At 34.7% G+C, this 11,605-nt stretch overlaps 3 protein-coding genes across 3 annotated transcripts; 2 read left to right on the forward strand and 1 right to left on the reverse strand.

Moving 5' to 3' along the window:
• Positions 1-1,653: 1,653 nt before the first annotated feature.
• On the reverse strand, positions 1,654-2,957 carry LOC149578358 (protein VACUOLELESS GAMETOPHYTES-like). The gene is made up of 2 exons (XM_089800196.1): positions 2,900-2,957; positions 1,654-2,162 (listed from the first exon to the last, which is right to left on the reverse strand). Exons 1-2 carry the CDS (start codon positions 2,955-2,957, stop codon positions 1,654-1,656), a joined length of 567 nt encoding a protein of 188 aa, XP_089656322.1.
• A 2,336-nt stretch (positions 2,958-5,293) lies between these two features.
• LOC149578359 (protein VACUOLELESS GAMETOPHYTES-like) lies at positions 5,294-6,212 on the forward strand. Its single transcript, XM_089800204.1, has 2 exons — positions 5,294-5,364; positions 5,693-6,212. Exons 1-2 carry the CDS (start codon positions 5,294-5,296, stop codon positions 6,210-6,212), a joined length of 591 nt encoding a protein of 196 aa, XP_089656330.1.
• A 367-nt stretch (positions 6,213-6,579) lies between these two features.
• Positions 6,580-10,468, forward strand: LOC149578360 (tRNA pseudouridine synthase 1-like). The gene is made up of 3 exons (XM_089828467.1): positions 6,580-8,470; positions 9,530-9,911; positions 10,154-10,468. Exons 1-2 carry the CDS (start codon positions 6,747-6,749, stop codon positions 9,870-9,872), a joined length of 2,067 nt encoding a protein of 688 aa, XP_089684593.1. The 5' UTR covers positions 6,580-6,746; the 3' UTR covers positions 9,873-9,911; positions 10,154-10,468.
• The last annotated feature ends 1,137 nt before the right edge of the window (positions 10,469-11,605 follow it).

An 11,605-nucleotide genomic window follows, 5' to 3' on the forward strand; every position in this document is an offset into this window, starting at 1 on the left:
GCCACCATCTCATAGCTCTTGCATGTCATAGATTGGTAGCTATAAACCACCTCTTGAAATACCCTCTGTCATGGGTATTCTCAAGAATAATGGTTTATAGAAGTGTGACACTTTTTGTACACACAGTAATAAGGAAATAAATAAGTATGTCATGGAAAATTTTTGCAATATCATATGGACAAGACACAAGGGATGGGAAAAAACTTACTATACTAAAGAATTTAATCCCACTTCTAGTCATGATGAAAAGGCCTATATAAGGGCACCTATTTAATGGAGAGCAAGAATGCTAATAGCTCAAATTAGAACTAGTTCACACCAGTTGAGATGTGAAATGGGTAGATAGCAAGTTCCAAAAGAAGAGTGGACAGACATAATTTGTTTATTCTGTAATATGGGGGTGGTAGAGACGGAGCACCACTTTGTCAAGGAATGTCCAACATACAGTGACATTAGATCGGGGTATGCAAAGTTATTAGAGAACAAAGACTTGAACTACTTATTTGAGGAGAATTAAGTAAAGAGAACATCGACTTTGATTATCAAAATTCAATGACGGAGAGACAAGTTAACTTAAAAGTGTATAGCTAGATTAGTTTCTCCCCTACTTTGGGGGGTTTCTAGTGTGGGTCCTGTAGGCTACCTTAGCCCCATGGACATTCTAAAAATCTTTCATTTAATTTCATTTCAGTCTCTATGTGTTGTAAAGTGATCTGAATAGCAAGTTTAACATAATGTCAAAAAGCTACTATAATGGAAACTATCATATCATTCGATTTATCTTCTCCTGTTATCACCAAGTCAATCTTTTATGTCCAAGTCTTCCAAAATTGAAGAGAAATGTCAGGAAATTTTTATCATTATTTTGATATTTGTCTTTGGCAATATCAATTTTCAAGATGTTTCTTAGAGATTATTTATTAATAAATTCTTTGCTCTCATAAAAAAATGTTACTCTTATTTATACACATTTTAGAAAATAAAATTAGATAAATGACTATTTAGAAGAATGAACTTTTAATCAAATGTAAGAAAATTGTTTGTTGCAAAGTTTGAATATTTGTTGATTAATATAATATGTATTTTTTAGCAAAGTAAAATTACATTTCTAAAGATACACTTATACACATAAAAAATTAACAAAAAACAATATCACTAATCTTTTTACTATACTCTCATTCTTTTACGCAATCTCATTGTCAATACTACTAGCTTATATATATTATGTATATATATATATAATAAGCCGAGAGATATCCTTCTCGAGGCGCCTATTGCACTGGGTGATATTATGAAAATAGGCGCCTCGAGAAGGGTATCTCTTAGCTTATATATATATATAGTAGCACTCGCGATGCAAATTGAAACACATTATTTTTAAAATTATAATTCGTTATAGTTAATATATTATGAATTTTTTAATTAATAAATATTTAATATTATTATGATTAAGCCGAGAGGCTTTCTACAATGAAAGCAAATTTCAATGTAAACAATGAGCAATTTTTTAAAAAATTGACAGGCAGCTGCCAGTATGACGATAACATATTTTAGAATGATATTCCAGAATATCAAAGAGTTCAGTGACAGTTACAAAAGAATAAAAAGAATTGAGAAGATGTAATGGTTGGAGTTATAATGAAATGAAGCCAGCTAACTTGAGTCTCTGCAGAAATGGAAGAGTGTTTTGATATATACATCTTGACCAAGTTCTTCGACAAGCTTTCCCACAAATATCCGAACAACTAGAGATGCATAACGAGCAGCCCTTGCAAGCTCTCCCATCTTAGGCGGCTTACTGATCCCCTGAGCTTGGAGGCCATTAATGACACCTTTCACACAAAGAGCATGTAGACAGAATTCGCAGAAAGCATAGTAATATACCCACGCGGTGCCCTTTTTGTTGCATGCATTGCAAGTGTAAGGGGAGTTGTTGGGTAAGGAGGAGGAAGATAAGAGTTTTAGGGAGTGTTGAGGATGCTCCTTCACAGTGAGCTCAGAGGGGAGTTGCAAGTAGCACAGATGAATGTAGAAAGAGCATGTTGGGCAGTGGAAGGAGCAACCATTGGTTGCTTTTCCACAAATCCCACATTTGGGCTTTTTCATTCTAGCTGCTTTGTTATGGAAGACCAATTGGTGTTGACTGTGGTATGGGTGGATGGCTGTGGTAAGGCTTCAGATTTCCATAAATTTCCTCCTAATTTTCTAAGTCTCTGGTGCAAAATGAAGGGATTTTTAATTTAATTTCGTTTGTTTGTGATTTGCAGGAGAGAATATGGCACTGTAGTAGGCAAAATGGATCGATCAGCAAGGATTCAATGATTTTAAGCATAGGCACAAAGTAACTGCTTCAGATTTCAGCATCGTGCAATTTCAATATTTGGAAGTAGCTGTACATGCTTTCCAATTAAATGGTTTAGGGATTCAACAATGTGCAATTTATATTTTCATCAAATTACTATATGAACCTTTCAAATATGATTGATGTGTCACTACTTTGTCCTATGCCTTTTTGGTTTCCAAGGTCTTCTTTTAAATTTTCAATAGTCTTCTCCATCTTTTCTCTCTCTCTCTCTCTCTCTCTCTCTCTCTCTCTCTCTCTCTCTCTCTCTCTCTCTCTCTCTCGGGCCTAAATTATCCTCTATCTCTCCCCACCCCCTCTTCTATCCTAAACCCTAACTATCCTCTTTCTTGAGCTCTATGTCATGTCTCTACTCCCTCCCTCTCTTTTGTATGCCCTCTTCCCCTTATTGCTTTCCCATGAGGCTGCCAAAAAAGGATGAGAAGTTGAGAGAGAAAGTATAATTGCATAATTACCCCCTCTCACACAAACCCCCCTCTCTCCCTCTCTCTCTCTCACACACACACACACACACACAAACATTATTCTCTACCATACCATTTCTTGAACATATTTCCTTGTAATGACCCTCCCCTATTCTATCCTCCGTCACCATCTCTCTCTCCCCTTGATCCCCTCATATCTATCCACTCCTTATATCCACTCCTTATTAACAACTTATGGACTATCTCCCCTCACAATTCTCAAAATATCCCCTCACACACACACAAACACATACACACATATGTCCCTTAGGGTAGAGTTCAACTTGGTATGTAGTGTTAATTAATGCCGATAGGCATTCTACAATGGCATAATGGGTGGAGTGGGATGGTGTGAGTGTGCTAATGTTAACTTTTATTCTTTTAGGTTAAATTTGACAACCATCTACATGTCAAAAATTTAAATCTTATTATAAATAGAATATACTTTAAAAACAATTTAATAAATACTGTGCATAAAATATTTGTTTAAATTATAATATTTGGAGATATAAATCATCCATTTTTTTAGAAATAAAAATAAAAAACTTAACTTAGTAAAAAACTAAATAAATGGATATAAAGGAAATATAAATACTTTTAGATGTAGTAAATTAAATTATAATTATTTTGTAGTGGATATCTATCGGTATTTCTTTAGATAGATTTATTTAAGATATCTATACTAGTTTAAATTTAAGAGGATTGGGGTTAGGAAGGTGTATTTTTAGGAATCATAATTTATTGGATGTGTGATAAATGGTAACAGGGTTAAGTATAGAATTAGTTTAACATGAGGGCTCAATTTGGCTTGATGTTTTTAGGAGACTTGATTAGAGTTAAATTTAGTTAAATTTAAAGTTGGGTTTAATGTTATATTACAATTTGGTTAAATATTAAAATTAAATTAAATATAAACTTAAATTTGACAACCATCTACATGTCAAAAATTTAAATCTTATTATAAATAGAATATACTTTAAAAACAATTTAATAAATACCGTGCATAAAATATTTGTTTAAATTATAATATTTGGAGATATAAATCATCCATTTTTTTAGAAATAAAAATAAAAAACTTAACTTAGTAAAAAACTAAATAAATGGATATAAAGGAAATATAAATACTTTTAGATGTAGTAAATTAAATTATAATTATTTTGTAGTGGATATCTATCGGCATTTCTTTAGATAGATTTATTTAAGATATCTATACTAGTTTAAATTTAAGAGGATTGGGGTTAGGAAGGTGTATTTTTAGGAATCATAATTTATTGGATGTGTGATAAATGGTAACAGGGTTAAGTATAGAATTAGTTTAACATGAGGGCTCAAATTGGCTTGATGTTTTTAGGAGACTTGATTAGAGTTAAATTTAGTTTAATTTAAAGTTGGGTTTAATGTTATATTACAATTTGGTTAAATATTAAAATTAAATTAAATTAAATGTATGTGAAGACATTTGTTACATATCACATATTTAAGTGTTAGGATTAGGGTTTTCAACATTTAGGTTTATCATTTAAATCTTAAGTTTGAAATTAGGGTTTAGCATTTATTATTATTACATAATTCTCTATTAGAGCTTACCATTTAGCATAATGGTTTCAAGTAGGATTTATAGTTTATCATTTAGGATGTACATTCATTATTTAGGATTAGGGTAAGGGTTAAGTTTTAGCATTTGGGTTTAAGATGCATATTAGTTATACCATCATATTAAGAATATATAATTTTGAAAGGCATGCATGTGTAATTGTGACAATTATGAGAAAGCCAATATTATCTATATAATTATATAATTTAGGGTGTTAATTCTTACAAATTATTTTTTTATTTCATATCCTCACACTCATTGTCATTTCAAATCATTGTCTCAATAATACAAAAAATAATTATCAAAATATTTCACTATACTAATATCATGACATGCAAATTATTACAAATGAATTATTCCTCTTTGAAATGTATGTGATATATATATGTGTGTGTGTGTGTTCTAATCATGTGTGTGTCTATGTGTTCTAATCATATTGTATTAATAATAGGGGGAAATTTTTTTTACTAAAGTAAAACTTTAAAACTAAGAATTCATTATGATTATAAATATGGAAAAAAATCTCATAGTATTTGTAACTAAACAATTGAAAAATATAGAAACATCTTAGTTTTGTATATATTTAAAAAAATATTCTATGGATATTCTATGGACTTTTGAAACTATATAGATGAAATGACACTTTTTTCTAAAATAGTTTCTCACTATTTCTAAACATCTTTAATTTCAATTAGAATATGTCTCATTAGAAAATTGTTAAAAAATAGAAACTTTTGAAAAAAAAACATTTTATCAATATATATATATATATATATATATTTTTTCATTTTCATTAACCTTTCTTAGATTAAATATTGAATTTCATTTAATCTAAGATTTCCTAAATATTGTTTCTAGAGTATAAACTGTGGAATGACTTCCATCGATGACTTCAGAGCCAAAAGACTGTGGAAAGAAGACAAAACAGAAAGATTTGTAAAGTTGTAATGAGAGTTCACATCAATCGTATTTGAAAGGTTCGTACAGTAATTTGATGAAAATATAAATTGCACAATGTTGAATCCTTAAACCATTTAATTGGAAAGCATGTACAACGACTTCTGAATATTGAAATTGCACGATGCCGAAATCTAAAGCACTTACTTTGTGCCTATCCTTAAAATCATTGAATCCTTGCCGATCGATCTATTTTGCCTGCTACAGTGCCATATTCTCTCTTGCAAATCACAAACAAACGAAATTAAATTAAAAATCCTTTCATTTTGCACCAGAGACTTAGAAAATTAGGAGGAAATTTATGGAAATCTGAAGCCTTACCACGGCCATCCACCCATACCACAGTCAACACCAGCTAGTCTTCCATAACAAAGCAGCTGGAATGAAAAAGCCCAAATGTGGGGTTTGTGGAAAAGCAACCAACGGTTGCTCCTTCCACTGCCCAATGTGCTCTTTTTGCATTCATTCGCGCTACTTGCAATTCCCCTCTGAGCTCACCGTGAAGGAGCATCCTCAACACTCCCTGAAACTCTTATCTTCCTCCTCCTTACCTGATAACTCCCCTTACACTTGCAATGCATGCAACAAAAAGGGCACCGCGTGGGTATATTACTGCGCTCCCTGTGAATTCTGTCTACATGCTTTTTGTGTGAAAGGTGTCATTAATGGCCTCCAAGCTCAGGGGATTAGTAAGCCGCCTAAGATGGGAAAGCTTGCAAGGGCTGCTCGTTATGCATCTCTGGTTGTTTGGATATTTGTGGGGAAGCTTGTCGAAGAACTTGGTCAAGATGTATATATCAAAACACTCTTCCATTTCTGCAGAGACTCAAGTTAGCTAGCTTCATTTCATTATAACTCCAACCGTTGTCAATTCTTTTAATTTTTTTTGTAACTATCGGTGAATTCTTTGATATTTTGGAATATCATTTTAAAATATGCTATTGTCATACTGGCAGCTGCCTATCAAATTTTTTAAAAATTGCTCATTGTTTACATTGAAATTTGCTTCCACTGTAGAAAGCCTCTAGGCTTAACAATCCTTCTTCTTTATAATATTTTATCCTTAATTTGACAATTATAAATTCATTCTTTTTAAAGCATCTTTCACATACTCATTTTTTAACATACTAAATCCTTATATTTTGATACTTATCTCTTACATAAAACCTCTACAAAGTTATTAGAAATCATTCATTTTAATGCTCAGATTTTTTTTAATTGATGCTTCATTTACTTATTTTATAACGCAGGGCGAAAAAACGAGTGCGTTCCTTGTATAAAACAAAGTTGGGAGAAAGCGCTCAGAAGAAAAGAAAAAGAAGGAATGCACCTGAAGAAATTGTAATAATATCCAAACTCAGAAAACGCAATGGAAAATACGGGTCTGGAAAATTCTGCGTTGGGAACAAGTGAAGAGCAGAAATGTGCAGGTGCGGAAGAAAATGCAAACACTCAAACGGAAGAAGGCAATAAAAGACCCAGGGATCAACTTCAAATGGTCGACACTCAGCTCTCATCAAATGCACCTATACAAGTTCAAGATGAAGATGAAGAAGATGACGAAGAGAAGGCTGCGAAAGTTCCAAAGCTCAGTAGTGGGGAAGAGATTGCAGAGGGAACTAAAGAAGAATCGAGTGCGGCCCCCCACCGTCCTCGAAAGCCAAAGAGGAGGAAAATTGCTATTATATTGGTATACTGTGGAGTTGGGTATCAGGGGATGCAGAAGAATCCAGGCGCCAAAACGATCGAGGCTGATTTGGAGGAAGCCCTATTCAAGGCCGGGGCAATCTCAGAAGCCCACTACGGTAATCCAAAGATGGTGGAATGGATGAGGTCTGCAAGGACTGACAAGGGGGTTAGTGCTGCGGGCCAGGTGGTTTCGGGGAGATTCTTTATCGACCCTCCAGGGTTCGTGTCCAGGGTTAATTCCCATTTGCCAGAGCAGATTAGAGTACTTGGGTTCAAGAGGGTCACTACAACATTTAGTGCCAAGAAGTTCTGTGACAGAAGAAGGTATGAGTACGTCCTTCCCGTTTTTGCTTTGGATCCTACTGCTCATAGGGACAGAGAAAGTGTTTTGGCTAGTGAGGGTAAGGAGGGGGCACTGGTTAAGTGCTTAGAGTGCTCTGAAAGAGGCCGGAAGGTCATGGGTGTCATGGGGAGAAAGAACGAACACGGGATCAAGGACCTCAATGGAATAGTTGAGGGGAATGTGATCGATGATGCATTGAAGGAGCAAACTCTCGGAAAACAAAATGAAGTGGCTCTTGGAAATGTAAATGATAATGAGATCATTGAGGAAACTCTAGGAGAACCCGATGAGACGACTCTAGGAAATGCACATAATAATGAGATCAATGGGGCAACTTTAGGAGAAGATGATGAGATGACTCCCGGGAGTCTGAACAATGATGAGATCACTGAGAAAACTTTGGAAAATCATGAGAAGATGATTGTGGAAACTCTGACTAACAAAGATATACCTGACATAATTTTGGAAAAATGTGGGATGGATAAGATTGCTGTGAACAATGGCGAATCGAATGAGAGAACGTTGAAGATTCTGGATGGGATGGTTGCGGAAGCTGTGAATGATAACGAATTCAACGTGAAAATTGAAAACCCCTCTGAAATGAACATTGTTGACACTGTTCATGTTGTAAGCCCCGATAACAAATCCAAAAATTCCGAGTCGGCACCGTCTATTTCTGATTCAAAAGAGGGATTATCTCAGAAAAAATCTCAACTTGAGAAGGTTTCAGTAGGGCAGATTGATGGGGGAGCCACGAAGAGCAGCTTTAGCTATGGCGAGAAGGAAAGAGAAAAGTTTAACAACATCTTAAGGCAGTATGTCGGAACTCATAATTTTCACAATTTAACGACCCGGACAAAGGCTGAAGATCCCTCAGCTAATCGCTACATTCTGTCTTTTGAGGCAAGTGATGTTTTCACTATTGATGGCATGGATTTTGTGAGATGCACAGTTATGGGACAGAGTTTTATGCTTCATCAGATACGCAAAATGATCGGTCTTGTTGTTGCTGTGATGCGAGGTTGTGCTCCAGAGTCCATAATAGCCACAGCTCTTAGAAAGTACGCTGATCTTTTCCTGTTTCTGAAAACCTTAAGGAATAAAACTTTAAAAAGTATAAATTTAAAAAAAAAACCATATATGAAAAATTCCTCAATATAGTTGGCTGATGGAAAATTCTATTTACTGTTGTTAGTCAATGACTCTTGGTAATAGGGGAGATTGGGTAGTCGTAAGGTTTTGAATGTGTATCTCTGCTTTAAAATAACTAGTTTAACTAAATTCAGTCTTTTGGGACCTATTTCTCAGTTCATGCATGGGAAGTTGCGGTAGCTCTTAGTAATGATTTTGCAATAATTAGCACCATGACTTAAACTTGTAGGTCTTATAATTCTAATCAAGGTTTTCCCAGAGACATGCCCCTAAGGTCCTGGGAGGTGTCCTGGATGTTGCTGGGTCTCAGGGACTCGGTGGGTATGTACTATTTTTCCAGGATTGGACAGATCGCAAATTCCTACGCATGACCTGAGAAACAGGTCCCAAAACGACTGAAATTTAGTTAAACTAGTTATTTTAAAGTAGGGATAAGTTACTAATAATATTGCAATAATTAACACTATGGAATTAAACTTGTAGGTGTTATAACTCCAATTAAGGGTTCCCCAGAGACACGCCCCTAAGGTCTGGGAGGTGTCCTGGATGTTCCTGGGTCTTAGGGTCTGGTGGGGATGTACTATTTCTCCATGATTGGACAGCCCACACCATTTGGTAAATACATATATAAAAAGTTGAACTTGAGGAGGAAATTGCTGAAACCCCTAAACAGTTAAAAGGAGGAGGATTGTTATTGTGAATTAAGCACATTGTATATACTTTTAGAAAGCTTGGCTACCTTCAATTTGTTTAAGTTGTTTTAATGGCCATCTCCCCCACCCTATGTCCCTCAAATTCAGAAAGCTTTTTGCTGCCCTCACCTCCCATTTCCTTGTTCCAGAATCTTAGAGAAACACTTGATTGTTGATGGTGAGCATAATTCTGCTCTTGATTGTGGTATTTTGCTTCTTTCTATGCCATTTTTTCATCTTCTCCTTATGTTTATTCTTGTCGGATGCTTTGCCCAGGGATGTTCATATGAATGTACCTACAGCTCCTGAAGTGGGATTGTTTTTGGATGAATGCTTCTTTCCTTCCTATAACCAGAAATGGCAAACTACACACGAGGAGATATCCCTGAAGGACTTTGAGCAACAAATAGTGGATTTCAAGATGAAATACATATACAAACACATAGCATCTACTGAGGTTAACGAAGGAGTTGTGGCCTTGTGGTTGCATTCTCTTAATCAGCGAAATTACCCTGATTTTATTGCTTCAAAGGAATCACAGAAGCTTCAAAATGGGACAGAGTCTAACATACCCAACCATGAGGGCGGCACTGCTGACACAGAAATGCTTGTACAGTAATTAAGTACAAATGCTTTTAGCATCATATCCGGTTGATTGGTTTGTATTTTTTCCCTTACATATTAGTGTTTCTTGATGAAATTTCTCATCTAGAGGATCTTATTTTGAAAATTATAAAATGTAATGAGACAATTTACTTCTTGAGCTCATCTGTACTTGATTTATTTGAACCAGCCTTAAGTTTGCGTGGCTTTAGTTTACTTTCTATGCTTCTTTCATCTTACTAGTTTTCTTTATTATTTAGTGATTGTCGTCAATTTCATATTAAACTCTTTCTGCAGGTCTTCTACATCCTACGAAAAAAGACATGAAGAGGATATTGCAGACATTTGTAAATGTGAGACCTAACATGGGAGCAAATATTTGAAGAGTTTCATCTTCTACCTTTTTGAGTCATATTGTCATTTCCTTAAAACAGTAAGCTCTGCAGATATGAGTCAGACTTATGTTATACAATAGCTAGAGTAAGAGTTGATTTGGAATATCGGACTTATCAGGTATTTGGGAATGCATTTTTGTAGGGTGTTTATAGAAATCGGTGCTGAATTTATGACCATATTTTATGTTTTAGCTTAATAAAGTGAAATTTTCCTTGAGATATTTCAGTCACAAATAGCCTGACATCTTCTAATGCAACATTTGGCAATAAATTAAACTGTGATCTTATAGTTTGTGTATTCAAATATGCGACTATGATTACACTATATGCTCATTCTTCTTTAATGACCAGAATGGAATTTTCAAATCAAATAAGCTTCTTGAAAACCCCATTTAAAAGTATAATGGATCCTAGTGTTGTACACTATTTAAATTATTATAGCATTTTTTGATTAGATAATTATAGAAACAACATAAAACAAATAATTATAATTATAGAAACAACGTAAAACAAATAATTATAATTATAGAAACAACGTAAAACAAATAATTATACTACACCACTAGAAACAACATAAAACAAATAATTATAGAAGCCCTGCCCAAAGATAGGGAAAACCGACCAAAACTTGAGGTGGTTTGAACAGTGTTCCAAGGAGCTTTTCTTTACCTCAAAGCTAGGGTCCTTTTAACCAAGTCTAAATTTCTTGAGACAAAGAGGCATCGTAAGATCACTGCAGGACCTTCCTCCAAATTCTTCACTGACCTTTTCAAAAGGGATTTTCTTTAACATCAATGAGTCTCTGGAATAGAGGGAACTGTTATCACAAAAAATTGTACCCATGTTTGGGGCGTGATCCTCAAACAACCTTTTGAAACATTGAGACAGCCTTTCAAGTGTGGGATTTGTGCATGTGAGACTGAATTCCCAGAGAAGGCCAGCTTCCTTCCAATTAGGGTGCACTTAAACTAACAACTTTGTGGGAAAAGGGAAAAGGAGAATGCAAAGAGGGAAATGGGGTGATGCACCAGATGAATATGGTTGCTCCCTGCCTATAGCTGCACAAAACATCAATAAGCACTAAACTTACACCAGTCTCACTTTGATCTATTCTCTAAGGACTCATATGCAAGTGAAAGCCAATGAGATGTTGCAAGGAAATAAGATTCATAATACAACATCATGAGCACATTTAACACAATCTATACAGTTTTAAAGAACATAAAAGAAACATTTAACGAGCAGCAAGAAATATGCACAAACATCTAAATAAGAGTGAAGATAAAACCAAGATTTTGTTGATGTTGTTGATGCATGCCAAGACCCACGTACAATGTAGAACAAAGATTTTTGC

This window comes from Cupressus sempervirens, chromosome 1 (assembly GCF_028749045.1).
Source record: "Cupressus sempervirens isolate cs-2001-9-10 chromosome 1, ASM2874904v1, whole genome shotgun sequence".
In the NCBI taxonomy this organism is placed as follows: domain Eukaryota; kingdom Viridiplantae; phylum Streptophyta; class Pinopsida; order Cupressales; family Cupressaceae; genus Cupressus; species Cupressus sempervirens.